Source organism: Schistocerca nitens, chromosome 2 (genome assembly GCF_023898315.1).
Source record: "Schistocerca nitens isolate TAMUIC-IGC-003100 chromosome 2, iqSchNite1.1, whole genome shotgun sequence".
In the NCBI taxonomy this organism is placed as follows: Eukaryota; Metazoa; Arthropoda; class Insecta; order Orthoptera; family Acrididae; genus Schistocerca; species Schistocerca nitens.
Window position 1 is genome coordinate 305,933,155 of NC_064615.1, and position 16,796 is coordinate 305,949,950.

At 38.2% G+C, this 16,796-nt stretch overlaps 1 protein-coding gene across 1 annotated transcript in view; it reads left to right on the top strand.

Moving 5' to 3' along the window:
* Positions 1-11,776, top strand: part of LOC126234999 (galactosylgalactosylxylosylprotein 3-beta-glucuronosyltransferase P-like) — a 196,390-nt gene extending 184,614 nt beyond the window's left edge. Inside the window, exon 7 of the mRNA XM_049943736.1 lies at positions 11,048-11,776. Coding sequence (XP_049799693.1) covers positions 11,048-11,155 — 108 coding nt within the window. The 3' untranslated portion in view covers positions 11,156-11,776. The remainder of the gene's footprint in view (positions 1-11,047) is intronic.
* The last annotated feature ends 5,020 nt before the right edge of the window (positions 11,777-16,796 follow it).

The following is a 16,796-nucleotide window of genomic DNA, read 5'->3' on the forward strand; positions in this document are numbered from 1 at the left end:
AAAAACTTCATTCTGGTAAAGTTTTATTTGGAATATTTGAGTGAGCGTAGGTGGAATGACATCTCAAAGAAGATAGAAAGTTTCGATGATTCGTATCGTTATTCTTATTATCATCTGCTGCAGTGGTCATCTGACATTCATTGCTTGATAAAGCCCTCCTCTAGACTTTTTCATGCGTTACAGTCTTCAGAGATACACCTCCATGCTACTTCTGCACGTTAAATAATGTCATCTACACACCTTTGTCTCGTTGTTAAACCTTTATTATCTCCTGTTCACCCCGTCTCCGTTTCATTTTCATTATCATGATAATTAAATATTACACTTCAGTCTGGTCCCTGATATATTTGTTTGTGTTTTAACCCCTCCCAGTAATTCCCAAGAGGCGTCACTCCATCGATTACTGAGAAACATTCAACTTTTTAATATTTTCCTCATAAAAAGTCCATGCGACACTGCCAAAATCTAATACCTGCTACAGATACTATCTGCAAAATCTGTGCTTGAGCCAGATCAATAGGCTACTCATGGAAACTCCGTTTAGTGTACCAAAACCATTCAAGTTCACTTTACCTCCTGCATTTATTTCTTTTAGTGTCCATCCTGTTATTGTTTTCAACTGTCCTAAACACAAAAATCAAACGACTTGTCATATGATTTACTCAATAATTTGTAGTGTTTTCTCTTTGATGTGTTTGTTATACAGTATGTTTCTTTTATTATTATTGAGTTTCAGGTCCAGTGGCCGCTGGTGTTCATTTTCGTTGATAGGGCCCAGATAAATAGTCAATAAACTTTATAACGGAAGTGTTCCGAATTATTTTTGCATGACCTTCATTTCCTTCATACTGCTCAAAAAACTTTAGAAAAGTAGTAAATATGGTAATGAGACAGTTATAAATATAATTCACGAAATATGGTAGCTAATAGTGAAGAACACTGAAGAGCCAAAGAAATTGGTACACCTGACTAACACCGTGTAGGACCCGCGCGAGAACGCAGAAGTGCCGCAACACGACGTGAAAGGGACTCGACTAATGCTTGAAGTAGTGTTGGAGGGAACTGACACCATGAATCCTGTAGGGCTGTCCATAAATCCATAAAAGTACGAGGGGGTGGAGAATTCTTCTGAACAGCACGTTGCAAGGCATCCCAGATAGGCCCAATAATGTTCACTACTGGAGAGTTTGGCGGCCAGCTTTTAAAATCAGAAGAGTGTTCCTGGAGCCACTCTGTAGGTGTGAGGTGTCGCATTGTCCTGCTGGAACTGTCCAAGTCCGTCGGAATGCACAGTAGTCATGATTGGATGCAAGTGATCAGATAGGATGCTTACATATGTGTCACCTGTCAGAGTCATATCTAGACGTATCAGGGGTCCCGTATCACTTCAACTGCACATGCCCCACACCATTACAGAGCTCCCACCAGATTGAACAGTCCCCTGTTGACATGCAGGGTCCATGGATTCATAAGGTTGTCGCCATACCCGTACATAACCATTCGCTCGACACAATTTGAAACGAGACTCGTCCGATCAGGCAACATGTTACCAGTCATCAACACTCCAATGTCAGGGTTGACGGGCCCAGGCGAGGCGTAAGGCCTTGTGTCGTGCAGTCATCAAGGGTACACGAGTGGGCTTTCAGCTCCGAAAGCCCATATGGATGGTTTTGTTGACTGGTTCGCACGCTGTTACTTATGGATGATCCTGCATTGAAATCTGCAGCAATCTGTAGAATGGTTGCACTTCAGTCACGTTGTACGATTTCCTTCAGAAGTCGTAGGTTCTGCCCTTGTAGGATCTTTTCTGGCCGCAGCGATGTTGGAGGTTTGCTGTTTTACCGGATTCCTGATATTCACAGTGTATGTATGTGGGTGTTATGTTGACGAGTTGTGCAAAGGATTGATCTGACAAGTACCTTTTGGCGCCTGCAAGAAGCAGTTTCCACCTCACACTACTACAGAAGTCAGACAGACGCTCCTAACGTACCAAAAATGCCTGAAAAACTTTCGGCAATAAATATCTTCTGGAGTCGTCCGCTGTAAGGAAAAACCACAAAAATATTCTATTTGCTTACGTAACTAGTGCGATACTTGGGTACTGGAGTATTGCTAGTTTGTGTGAGAAAAACATTAAATGAACAGAAAATATTATTTATTGCAAAATCTGAGAAAATCAAGTGAAACTTTTATTTATAAACTGATACACAAATTTCTGGGTTCTTTTTGGAATAGGAGGTACCTCTTATAGATAGGAATCCTGTTAATGAAATCTATATAGAAAGTGTGGGAAAGCTCTTTTATCTCTTTTCTTTAAGAAGGTTATTTACTCGGCAGAATGGCTGAGAGCTGCACCTACTCAACTTGAATAATTATCCGACTGAATTTTTCTAAGTACAGTCGACGCTGTTGCGTGAGTAATGTAATGGAGAGACATGAATGAAGTACGTTGTTTCTAATGGAGGAAAGATGGAGCTCGCCTACGCTGCAGCACACAATACCGTGAGCTGCAATGACTGCTGCCTGCATCGTTCACTGCTGAAAAATAAAAAAAACTATCTCTTTCTATCTGTATTGACCTTCGCCAATCGAACTGTCACTACGCCTTGATGAAGTCAAGGACCCCTATCTGCCCCTAGTCTAACTATTGGAGTGGTACACTGTCAGATAACCAGTCCACCATGATGCCACTCAATGTTCCCTTGCAGGTGCTAACTAATACTCTGTCTGTGTTCACACCGCACATTAAGTGTCATGGCCAACATGGTGAACAAACGCTTAATTGCGAGTGACTCAATATAGAGCTAGCGACAGAGATGCTCTCTCAGTGCAGTACTGAGTAGAGACTTTGTTCCTCGCTCTCTGCATACATGCACGAGCGCACTCCCTTCCGCTACATGTTGCCGCTTCAAGAGTGTCACCAGAAAGACTTCTCTCCACGCAAAAAACGAAAGGGTATATCATCTGCTGTCTTTCCCTCACTCCTCCAGCTCATCGAGTCAGAAATAGTCCGCCAATCAGCGTTATTCTTGCAAATGGGAGAATGGCGCTCTGTTTAAGCCGACCAATCCGGAAATATATCGCATCTGCATTAGGCATTTACTGTCCACCTGTGAGAATTCTGAAACTGCACACTAAGTCCATCAAAAATGCATATGCTGGGGCTCTACCAAACAATACAGCGGGTTTTGCTTTTAAGGTGAACACGCAGGCCATTATCCCTTTTATCTGGCAAAAAACTGTTTTGGTCCCTGGGTGGTTGGCCGGCCAGCGCAGCTGCATGCTAACTCACCCTCCTACGGACTTTACAGCGGACTGGTTGCCTCCACCAAACAAAAACTCCTGTGGCTGTCGTGTCTTAAATATTTACGTACGCCAGCCTCGACTTTTTAATCTCGGTGCGCACTTGTGATTTATTTATTAGATTTGCATATCGATTAAATCGAAATATGTAAAATTGACTCTACTCTATAAAGTTTGGGCTCGAATGAAACGTCTTGATACGCAGAATACGATGGTGAAGTCGGAATATGTAAGAAATGAAGGTCAGGAGACCATGCCACCTTACAATGGTACACTCATGAAATGGTCGTATACGAGAATTCCCTCTTCAGCACTACCTCAGATTTGCTGTGTTCCATCTTTCATGCGCCGACTACAACACCACATTCAAACTCATGTAAATCTTGATAAGATGCCATTGCAGCAGCAGTGACCGATCTAACAACTGTGCCAGACACTTGTCGTCTTATGTAGATTTTGCCGTTCGCAGCACCATATTCTGGCTGTTTACATATCTCTGTATTTGGCGCTTTAGGGTATAAACAGCACTGTTTTCACCAACTGTTGTTGTTGTTGTTGTTGTGTGTGTGTGTGTGTGTGTGTGTGTGTGTGGTCAGGTCCACAACTTCGCTCGATTTAGGGGTTTGGAGCTGGGTGGGTTCAAAGCAAAGTTCTCCAGCTCTCTTCCTGCTGGTGTTCATATTAGTTCTTGATGTAAGTGTTCCTTTGGTGTGACTGTGGTGTAGAAACAAAAATAGTGTAACTGAGTATGGAAGCACGTGATTTCCTCATTGGGAATGCACTGCGAAGTAAACATTGGGGAGCCTCCTAGCTTTTTCCTTTCGGCCAAATGAAAAATCTCTGTTAGAAATCTTTGCTGGAACATTTTCATGTGTATTTTACCCAACTAAGATGTTAATCATCGAGGTGTCTCTTCGCAGGTTTCTTATACTTTAGCTGTGCACACCTATTCTTCTGACTGGCAAACGTATCAGTTACTCTGTTAAAGTTTCGAATTTCTCTAATTCCCTACTTACGAATGGAGCGAACAGCCAGTAACTTAAGCCTTTCTTGATCCATAGTGTTCCCGAGAAAAATTTTAATTTTTTTAAAAAGTGCTTGCAAAGTTTTTTGTTCAAAGAAATGTTCCACAAAGGAACTGAACAGATCAGAAACAGATGTAATATCTCTAAATGTAGCATTGCAATAAGTTACTAACTGCAAATAAACGGCCTGTAACTTAATGAAAAAGGTGCTGAATGAAGTAACTGGGGAATGTTCTGTGAATGAAACGAACGTTTTCCGGTCAATAATTTCGAAACTACTCAATACATAAGAGTTTTGGGATCTTCTTTCAGTTGATTTGTGACAATGCCACACACTTCTTCGGCATATGCTGTCTATATTTTGGATAGTTTTCTAGAAGAAGCAAAACATCAATCTTCACAAACTCAATTTCTTGCAGTGTCCACTTGTGTTTTAAAAACAGCATCCTCTAAATTACGTAATGCATTGGATATAGTAATAGCTTTTGCGCTCTGCACTCGAACTGTGTTATAGGAAATGTAGACGTGTGTCAAAATCTCACAGAAAAAAAAATAATGAAAAGAAGCTACAAAAAGTCTGGATTGTGAAGTAAATTTCCCAAAGCAAAATATTCTATTATTAGAATGTCATCCCAAGTAGCCTAATCTTCGGTCTTATCAAAACATTCCAAAAAGTGTGATTTATCCTCTTGAACACTATTTACAACGCGATACTGGAAGTTCCATTTAGCTGAAGAAACTGAAGGAATTGTCTTATTGCAGGGCTTCCATTAAAAATAAATAAATAAATAAACAAAAATAAATAAATAAATTAAAAAAAAACACTTCGACAAGAGGTAATGAGGTGAGAAACGATGTAGTAAGTCAAACAGTATTTTCAAAGAACAGTATTTGCACAGAACCAAAAGTGATAGCATTAACCCTATCAGTAACAACGCATTTTCCAATTCGCGTAATAACAAATTTCGTTAAATTCTTTTAACTTTTATTAACAACATACTTTTTAAATAGGTACACATGTACAAGTAGGATATAGAACCTAAGCACAGCTTTTAGCATAATCTTAGCACCACCAAGATATTTTCAGTAACGTTTATACTAAGTGAAGGGTACTTCATGACCACTACAAGAACTTTAAAAAAATTCGTTAACTGTAGTTGATTTTTATTAACAATATACCTTTAAAACTCTATAGATGCGTAAAAAGGACGTAAATCTGGAAATACGAATATGACATTTGCTGTAAAAAAGTCACATCCACTTCTAAGATTTACATTTTTGGGTTACGTTTTACCGAAAAATTGAAAACAGTTGCGTAATCTAATATAAGAAGTGGTCATCTGACACACCGTCAAGATTTCCTAGAAGAGGCAACAGCTCTAAGAAACTGCCACGGTAAGTTGACTCCCGTTTGTCACTGTGAGGCCTTAGTGCCAACCCACGAGTTCCACAGAAGTTAAGCTCTCTGCTAATCTGTTTAATATGTATTTGTTCTTCATAACTAAATCATTACATTTATGAATGGACATTTTATACATTTGATCATTGTGAGTAGCATTTTCTGAATGTAGTCCACTTTCCTTGATGTTCTTGTGGTCTTCAATCCGAAGCCTGATTTGATTCATCTCTCCATGCCACTCTATCCTGTGCAAGCCTCTTCATCTCTGAAGAGCTACTGAGACCTACATCCTTCTGAATCTGCTTACTGTGTTCATCTCTTGGTCTCCCTCTACTATTTCTATCCCCCACACTTCCCCCTACTAGTAACTTGATGGTTCCCTGGCGTCTCAGGATGTGTCCTATCAACCGATCCCTTCTTTTAGTCATGTTGTACCACAAATTTCTTGTCTCCCACTTTCTGTTCAGTACCTCTTCATTAGTTACGTAATAGAATCATCAAATCTTCAACATTTTTCTGTGGCACCATATTTCGAAAGCTTCTATTCTCTTTCTGTCTAAATTTGTTATCGTCCATGTTTCACTTCCATATGTGGCAACACTCCATACAAATATTTTCAGAAGGGACTTCCTATCACTTAAATGCTTTTCTTGCCATTGGAAATCTACATTACATATCCTCTCTACTTTGGCCATTATCAGTTATTTTGCTGCTCAAATAGCAAAATTCACCTACCACTTTAAATGTCTCATTTCCTAATCTAATGCCCTCAGCATCCCCTGATTTAATTCGACTACATTCCATCATCTTTGTTTTGCTTTTGTAGATGGTCGTCTTATACTCGTATTTTCCTTCTAAGACACTATCCATTCCGTTCAACTGCTCTTCCAAGTGCTTTGTTGTCTCTGATAGAATTAGTGTGTCATCAGCACACCTTAGAGGTTTTATTTCTTCTCCCTGAACGTTAATTCCTACTCCAAATTTTTCTTTAGTTTCTTTTACTGCTTGCTCAATACACAGATTGAATAACCTAAGGGATAATGTACAACCCTGTCTCACTCCCTTGTCAACCACTACTTCCCTTTCATACCCCTCGATTCTTATAACTGCCTTCTGGTTTTTGTACAAGTTGTACATAGCCTTTCCCTGAATGCATATTACTCTTGCTACCATCAGAATTTCAAAGAGAGTATTGAAGTCAACGTTATCAAAAGTTTTCTTTAAGTCGAGAAAAGTCGTAAACGTAGGTTTTTCTTTCCTTGACCTATATTCTAAGATACGTCGTCGGATCAATACTGAATCACGTGTTCCTACATTTCTCGAGTATCTTAACTGACCTTCTCGGAAGTCAGTTTCCACCAGTTTTTTCATTCTTCTGAAAAGAATTCGTGTTAGTGTTTTGCAACCATGACTTATTAAACTGATCGTTCGCTAATTTTCACATCTGTCAGCAACTGCTTTCTTTAGAACTGGAAGAACTACATTCTTCTTGCAGTCTGAGGGCATTTTGCCTGTCTCATTTATCTCGCTCACCAGATGGAATAGTTTTGTCATGGCTAGCTCTTCCACGGCTGTCAGTAGTTCTGACGAAATATCGCATACCCGCAGGGACTTGTTTCAACTTAGATCTTTCAGAGCTCTGTCAAATTCTTCTCGCATTATGATATCTCCCATCTCATATTCATATAAGTCTCCTCCCCTTTTTAAAGTTCATTTCTCTTGTATAGACCCTATATATACTCCTCCCACGTTTCAGCTTTCCTTCCTTTGCTTAAGAGTGGTTTTCCATCTGAGCTCTTGATACTCATACAACTGCTTTTCTTTTCCCCAAAGGCGTCTTTAATTTTACTGCAGGCAGTATCTATCTTTCCCCTAGTGAAGTATGCTTATAAATTCTTACATCTAAATTCTAGCCATTCCTGCTTAGAGATCTTGCTCTTCCTGTCAATCTCATTTTTTAAACGTCTGTATTCCCTTTCTCCTGCTTCATTTACTGTATTTTTAAATTTTCTCCTTTCATCAGTTAAATTGAATATCTCTTATGTTATCCAAAGATTTGTGCTAGGTGGTCAGAGTCCACATCTGCCCCTGGAAATGTTTTACAATATCAAGTCTGGTTCCTAAATATCTGTCTAACCTTTATGTAATCAATCTGAATCTTCCAGTGGCTCCTGGTCTCTACCACGTATACATAAGTCTTAAACCAAGTATCTGCGATAATTAAATTAATGCTCTGAGCAAAATGCTACCAGGTGGGGTTCTCTTCCATTCCTTTCACCCAGTCCATATTCACTTACTGTTTCCTTGTCTTCCTTTTCGTACTTTCGAGTTCCAGTCTCCCATCACAATTAATTTTTCTTTGTATCTGAATACTTTTTTTACCTCATCATACATTTCTTGAACCTCTTCATCATCTGTGGAGCTAGTTGGCATATACCTAATGTGGCAGGTGCGGATGTTCATAGTAGCTTACCCAGATTCGTACTTTCTTATTCCTTATGATACTCACTCTTGCGTTACCCCTATTTGACTTTCTATTTATAACCCTGTATTCAACTACCCGGAAGTCTAGTTCCTCCTGCCACCGAACTTCACTAATTTTCTCTATATCTAACTTCAATCTATCCATTTCCCTTTTTAAATTTTCTAACATACCTGCATTTTACCTCTGGAACATTTTACCCAAGAGAATGCCATCATCATTTAACCATACAGTAGAGCAGCACAGAAAGGCCATTTTGGTCGGTATTACAAGGCCAGATCAAGCATTTATCCAGACTGTTACCCCTGAAACTACTGAAAAGGTTGCTGCACTTCTTCAGGAACCACACGTTTGTCTGGCCTCTCAACAGATACCCCTCCATTGAGGTTGCACTTATCGTACTGCTACCTATGTCGCTGAGGAACGCAACCCACCCAACCGACAGCAAGATCCACGGCTCATGGTGAGGGGGGGCGGCACTTTTCCCATGTTGATCTAATGGATTTAAGTGAACGAATTAAGAACACGTTTCCCACGTTTCTTCATTAGATAATTATAGCGCACTGTTGTCCACAATGCTTCATCAGTGCAATGATACAAAGAAAATAACTTTTGTTTCTCTTCATTCACTGTTAACCATGACTTTTTGCAGAAACATATCTCGTAAAAAGTTCTGTTCTTCTTTCCAGAAAGTTCTGTTATTCTTTGAGACACTGCAAAACTTTTGTTTGCTGTGCACCTAAGCGCTTGATTTCTAGCTTCTCTTCCGTACATAATAAATGAAAGGCCTTTTCAGCTAACAAGCTATTTTATTCATTTGAAAATCCCTGTAAGAATACTCTACACAGCTACAAAATACGAAACACCACTGAAAGATGGTTCCGTTTGCTGTTTGCAACATTTTCAGTTGACGAATGACAGTAGGGAATTGGTGGAGGGGGGGGGGGGGTTGAAAAATGCAGTAAGGCAAGCGACAGCTACTACAGGTAGGAGTGTTAATTGATATGAATGAACATTCGGGCTATGGGGCCAAGCTGGGTAGCCTCAAACATTTTGCAGATATGCAGACAGTTGGGCAAGGAGAAGAGAGTGGTAGGGTGACAGAAAGAGCAGGGTTCAAAGAGTTGCGGGGAAAGAGGGGTATGCCTCAGTTGGGCCATCCATTGGGCCTGGCTGCGGCTGCCCTATGTATGGCAAGGGGACAGATGGTGGAAGGCAAACAGCTCCCCTTGTCATTGATAGGCACATTGTTTCATCTGAAACATTCTCTTATTTTCCTGTTTTCCCCTGCAAAATTTTTGGCTGTTGCGATAAGTCCCTTTATTAAATAATTATCCTTCCACTTGTGATTGTACGATTTTCATCATATGAAATCGAAACTTGTTACTGTCTCTCTTTCTTCCTTCCTGGCCAGTGGCCTTTATCCAGCCAACACCTGATTGGGACTGGTACAGCATGTCCTCTACATTACGGAAAACCAACCATACCCACATGTAGGCTGTTATTTCGAGAGGTTCGCCATTACAGATTTTAATGCTACTATCAGGTCGATACACCCTAGGGATAAATCTGTGTACCTATAATGTCTGTGTCTACTGTAACGACACGATTAAATGTGACATCGTGTTGCATAGTGTTTGCAGCCCACGTATCTGAGGCGGGATGTGGGAACCACCCCAGCATTCACGTAGCTGGATATGAAAACACATCCAAGAAGGCCAGCAAAGTGGTCCTCATAGTCAATCCATGAGATGATTCAGGGCCAGCAGTCTTTCCTTGACCTAGAAGTGGGTGCTTTTATGCACTTGGCTTTCAGTGCAAGTAATCTGTTATTATCTGTTACAGCTTCCTACTCTTTTGAAAAGTTCTCTTTTTCTGTAATTATAATTTTCTGCCTGATACTTTTGTTTCTTTCTAGTTTTGCAGCTATTTTCCTCTACACATAGTGAGTCCACAAAGAATGTGCAGAACAGTAATTATTTCATCAGAGATGTTGTAGTATTTGACACCAAAATCAAACGAAACATTTAGTTAACTGTCAATATCTCTAAAATGGCAACTCCAGTTTAATTCTGTTATTAGCAATTACATTCAGCTCATCTGGCAATGAGGTTAACTATAACAGTGTTTGTTTTGTATAGTCAAAGAAATTTCATAGATTTCTCATTTATTTTCATTTCACAGTTCCCCTTTTTCCCATTGTTTCTTTTAATTTCTCGTCTGACTTTTTGATAACTACAGTGTAGCTCATGACATTTTGTTCCAGTGTATTTCATTTCCCTCTTACCCACTCACTTTCTGAGAACCATGTTGTGTGACTACTGTTTTCCATTTCTATCGTAGATAAAGGTATAATGTGATACTGATAAAATCAGAAATTTTAAACTACGAAATACAAGAGTTCTTACAATAATAAGTAAAAGATATCACTGTGAATTATCTTATTATCCTTATCACCAAATTCTTTCTTAAATTCAGTTCTTTCACATTTGCTGTAAGTACTGTTTATGTTTAATTATGATTTCTGTTGCCTTATTAAGTGCTGTCAACTTTTAATTTATATGATAATAGTATCAGTTTTAGTCGCTTGGTCACTACTACTTCATGAATGTTAGGAAAACAGCGATAAACTGACAGTCATTTTGTTGTGCTTTGTAGTAATAAGAAAAGATACATTTCAGATGGAGAAAATGTATACACTCTCCTGTTACCTTAATTTCTTAGAACATTGTTCACAATTTCACAGACAATTTTTGATCGTAGAATATAGAAAAAAGTTCTCAGATGTGTTACTGGATACGTGAATCACTTTGTGATAATTTCTTATGATTGTTTTAGGTACTGGTGTGGCACACTCAGACTAAGAAGAATAAACCATCAGCAGCGCTAGACATGAAAAAATACAATAATACAAATTTGGTACTTCTCAAGAAAGTTATTGTGTAGGGATGTTCAATGAAACATGATACAAACGTAACAAAAGTGTCATCGAAACTTTAAGACCTGTGATATGAAATCATTTTCTGCTGATTTTATTAACTGCAAGTCGCACTTCATTCTCCCATTTAAATACTTCATTTTTGTGCCCGAAGACGAGTACTCAATATTTTCCTATCAGTATACTCTTCCTTTGATCTTCAGCTGTTAACATGACAACATTATCGTACATTTTTAAGATTATATATTAATGCTAAACATATATCTTTCCTCTAAATCAAAGGAAATATTCATTTTAGAAATCATCTTCTATATAATACTTCATTTCTAACATTATTGCACATATCACTGCTGTAAGAAAGTGCTTCCCATTTTGTAAATTAGAAACCTATATTTAGCTTAAGAAACCTGGAGCTATGATCTGTGAAAATGTGAACAAATCTATACCTGCTTCGACACCAATAAGCTGTCACAGTCTGTAACGATTACTCCATCATTGTTAAAAGTAGAAGTAAGAAAGGAACAGAATATTCTTTTGTGAGTGTCTGTGTGTAAGTGTATGTGTGGGGGAGTAAGAGGGAAATGGGAAGGGGGAGAGAGAAAGACACACACAAACGCGCACACACATACGAAGAGAGAGAGAGAGAGAGAGAGAGAGAGAGAGAGAGATAGATTTGGGGGGGGGGGAGGAGGGAGAGAGAGAGAGACCGCAAGTAAGTAACTGTAATATGTGTACAACATGCTAACTCATGGACATGAAGCGCTCATAAATGTATTTTAACTGTAGTTATGAGACACTTGAATCACAGAGATCAGACTATTACAGAGAGCAATAATATGTATTTATTTGCCTAAAGAAGGTATTCTAAAATATCTGTATCATCCAGGTTATCAACATACTCACATTGAGCAAGAAAAGAAACCTGTACCATCCTACTTGTAAGTACCTTTACTATCACTCCAGGACTGTCACACTGACAGATATTTTATATGCTTTGAATGCAATGTGGCTGTATAGTGACAAATTATGTTTTCATGTAATAATTTACTAAGCTTTGTAACAGTTTTGTAATGATGTCCATTAAGAACACGAAAAGTCTCTTAACTCACTGTTTATTCTATTACTCTACTGCATATGCTTGCAGCTAATTTTCCCTCGACTATAGAAGTACTGTTTTATTAATTAAATGAATATAAAGTAGATAATTTATCAAACAGCTGTAAAAGCTGATTTGTACTTACTGTGGGAAAGATAGCTGTTTTGAAGAGTATTTTTATTTAGAAAGAAGAAACAGGTAGACAAGAAAATGCCAATGATACTTCAACATTTAATTTTATGCAAGAACACTTTTTGATTACCCACTGCAATTATGCACATAGAAAAGTAAAAGAATATGTCAGACTGTAGTATTCTACAAATGAGTGTACTCGTAACTTAGTATCCTATGATGAAACTGAAAGATACACGAACAATAACAATCACACGCAATGGTAAAAACTCTTTTAATTTTAATAGAGAGGAAAGAAGGGGACCACACAAAAGTGGCGCATTGTGGAGCGGAGGGTAAAATAATCTATATCTTTTTCTCAGTTTAAAAGAGCCTGAAAACAATTTTTTGCTGTCAGCCAGAAACCGATGGAGAACATACTGATCATAATTTCCATTCTACAAGTCCACATCACTCATTGTTTTCACTACAAGAACATCTTCATATTTGCTATTTCCTCAATGGGATCAGGAACTATGATTATAAATAAAAGTTTTGAGACATAGCTGGATTTATATATTCAGTAAAAGTTCAGATGCACGAAATATAAAAATATTTCTGATAATAATGTCCCTATCAGAAACAGTATTATTAACAGTTCAAAGGTGATCTCTGTGGGAAGCGCCATGTAAAATGGTCTTTCGCCCTTGCTTGTAGTCACCAAAGTCAATTGCTTGCCTTAAAAGTGGAAAATAATCTCACCACTCGCAACGCAATTTTGTCAACATTAAGGGGGCACACAAACAGTTTCTTCCGTGAAAACTAAGCGTTCCAGCACGGTGTACAGTCCTCACGAGTTCACTTCCTACTTTTGCCGAAAACGGTATTTGTAGCTATCCGGCTGTGACGACACCCGAGGCACAGCGTTCACAGTCATTTGACTGATGCAGACAGGTTGATATCTTGGTCCGAAGTGTCTCTTCTTACTGCCTCACTGGTTGTGCTTATATATGGCAGCAGCGGACCGCCGAATGGAACATCTACTGTCAATCACTCTCTGCGCAGGTAGCAGCATCTACATGGCCCCATTCTCGCTCAAGTATTAATTAATACCTCCGTTGTTGACTGCATTTGAACTATGCCGGATAGAATTTTTAGAATGGAACCTACAGTCCTTGCAATGATTGTTATCCATCATAAAGTCTGGAAACTTGGTACAGCTGTATTATTACACCAATGTAATCGATTGCTGTAATTAGAGCTTTTTATAACAAATACAAATGATACTTAATCTATTACACAGGGTAATGCTAATTCTGCGGCGTGGGATTTATTAATCCATTTCAGGTAGTTTTGGTCTGCTGAATGCGAAAGTTATAAATTTTTTGTTGAATTCACTCTGTTTTTTGAGATAAAGTCAATCAATTTATACTGTAAATTAAATTATAAAAGGTGGAGAATATTATTTAAAACGTTTATTTTAAAGTTATCAGATGATTTCAAAGAAAAAAGTGCTATAAATGATATAAAGTATGAAAAAATTAATATCAACCAAAAAATATCGATAAGAATTAAGAAAAACGTTTTATATGGGATTTTGTTCGGTGTTTTTCGCCCGGACAGTGTCTCTGCACGTTACAGTGGTTGACTGCCATCGTATGGCGATCCCAACAGCCTTGATATCTTTCCTCCATAATCTTGATGTCCTGGTGGAACCGTTCCCCTTGTTCTTTCCTCTAATCGCTCAAGCTGTTAGGAAATTTATCTAAATGACTTTGCAAAAAATGCAATTTGACACTGATATTAGCTCCTAGTTTTTGGGAATTCTGGAGCATTTTATCTACTATTTCGGAATATTCTTCAGCTTTGTTATACCCCGAGCAAGTTTTGACAACTGATAAAAACTTGTACAGGCTCCCAATTCAGTTTATGTTGTTTCTGAAATAATCATTGTTTATAAGAGTACGGATTTGTGAACCATCAAATACTCCTTCAGTAGGAAATGATTGACAAATATATTTGTAGCAATCGCCATTCCTACCTAAAGCTTTAGCAAACGGTTTTATAAGCCAAAGTTTAATGTGCAGTGGCGGGAGAATTATTTTTTTACGACCGACCAACGGTTCATGAACGATGTTACCTTTTCCTCTAGTCTGGTTCATTCTCGGCGGCTAGTCTTTCTGCTCCAATATTCGTTTGTCGCTAGATTGTTCCAGAGCAAAGAAAACAGGGGTATTTAGTGTATCCACTTTGCTGACCCAATAAAAAATTCACCATTTTTAAATCTACATGCACTGACCACGGATGTTGATTAAATGAAATTGTCTCTAAAAGAAGTTTAAAAATTTGATGTTCTTCCTTTAGAGTAGTTGAACGAACTATCGAGATCGAAGTCAATTTATTTCTGTTATGCAGTAAGACACATTTAAAATTGTTTTTGGGCTACCTAGGAAAAGTCGCCAGTCTTTTGTTTGGTACACTGGAAGACCCCTTAAATTTAAAAGGCCAGAAATATAACTACAATATACGATATCTTTCGTCTAATTAAAATATGGAAGAATGTCGCGCTCTCTCGTTGAATAGGATGTTACTGATATGCAGGCTGAAGACAATGGTTTTCTTTTAGTCTTGATGCAAAAAGCGCAGCTGACTTCTTAGATAAATTTAAATCTCGAATCCAGTTGTTAGCTCGCCCTGAGAAAAGCTTTGCAGAGTAGGACTGCATTCTTCGAATTCACTTTCACTATCGCTTTTACTCTGACTGTCTAACGCTTCAACATCATCACAGTAATCGTCTCATAAGAAAGTAAATACCGGTATTGGTAAGACTGCAGGACTGGTGGCTCAGCAGAGTGTACGTTCGAGTAAAGCCAAGAGCCCTTTTTTATCGATTCATACCTTTTACATTCACATCACAAAAGTAGCAATCATCGAGGTGGTTTCTTGGCTCTGTCCATGTCATCGGTATTCTAAACAGAAGCCCTTTTCGTCCTCAAAGACTCCGAAATCAAGTGCTCCACGTAAATTTTATAAACTTTGTGTTGGGCCCAACATTTATCTTGATGTCCAAGTTGTTTTCCAAAATATGCCAGATAGCTTTGTTTTACAACATCATGTATATGCCGTTGTTGTTTTTCTTGACAATTATTACCGCACATGTAGTGGAAATAGTCGGCGTTATTAATGCAAGACTTCCGTGAAGAACTGATACTTTCTGTAACAAAAACGTCGAAACAGAACAGTTTCGTCAAGTAACTGACACAGGATCACGTTTGTAGAAGAAATGTAACGAATGAAGCTTACCTGAACAAAATAATAACGAATTATTGGCAAACAACAAAAACTCACCTGTGAAATGACTGATTATCGTGGCGCTCTTTGTGAGAAGCAGAGATCGTTAACATAGTTTGCCAAAAGTGCATGAGGTGCCATCTGACGGATTCATGTCATAGTTACAAGACAAAGGCACTAGGTCATATAGAGTCACAGGCCATATTGTGTACATTTACCTTCGAAAAAGGCACTTTAATGAGGGAAGATTAGTAAAAATCATTTTTTGTAGAACGGTTTGTCATGAGAACCAGAGAGTACGCAGACAAAACAATTTATAAGCTAAGTACTTCATCAACACACGTGTCTAAATAGACTCCGTAGACTTCCGCTGCAGAAAAAAATTTTTTGTTCCCCTGTGTTATGGATAAGGGTGTTTTCGTTCAAAATTTGATTTTTAGCAAATAACATGAAGACTAATATAGGTAGCATACTGGACTCACATAGTTGATGTTATATGAACTGAGGCTACATTTTCATCTTTTGAGTCTAAATATTTAATGCCTTAAAATTTTTGTAAAAACGTCGATTTTGAATGAAATATTGCCCCGATCAAGTTGAGACTTGTGACTTTTGATTGTGATATACATTTGAACGTTCTGAACAATTTTTGGCTTTCTAGCTTCAATATAAAGTATCACTTTTATTCTTAAGATAATATATTTACCAAAACATATTCATTAGATCATTCTGACACTTCGCAGTGTTAACGTTAATGTTCTGAAGCATGCATTGACATAGTTTGGAAAACTTATTTTAATTTTTTAAGTTCAATCTTAGATTATGATGCAATTCCTTGTTAAGCACAGGCGCGTTATGATGACGTGGCCCTAGCAGTGGTGAACTGGGGTAAGTCCCGGCACACTCGCTTGCCTCTGTGTCTCTCAGAATGATACAGCGCTTGTTTCGCCACACTCTGTTTGCACATAACATGCATTGATGTTAACTATATGAAGTCGGTTCTTAAAAAATCTCATTCTTCGCTAGTGTTCTTCTCATTGAGTTTTTGTCACTCATCTGCAGTAAGCTCAAAGGTAATACAACAGCACTATTTCACGAAGCTCTTTCCTCAAACTACTTTTTATTCAACAGTGAACATGTTGAGGAAACTG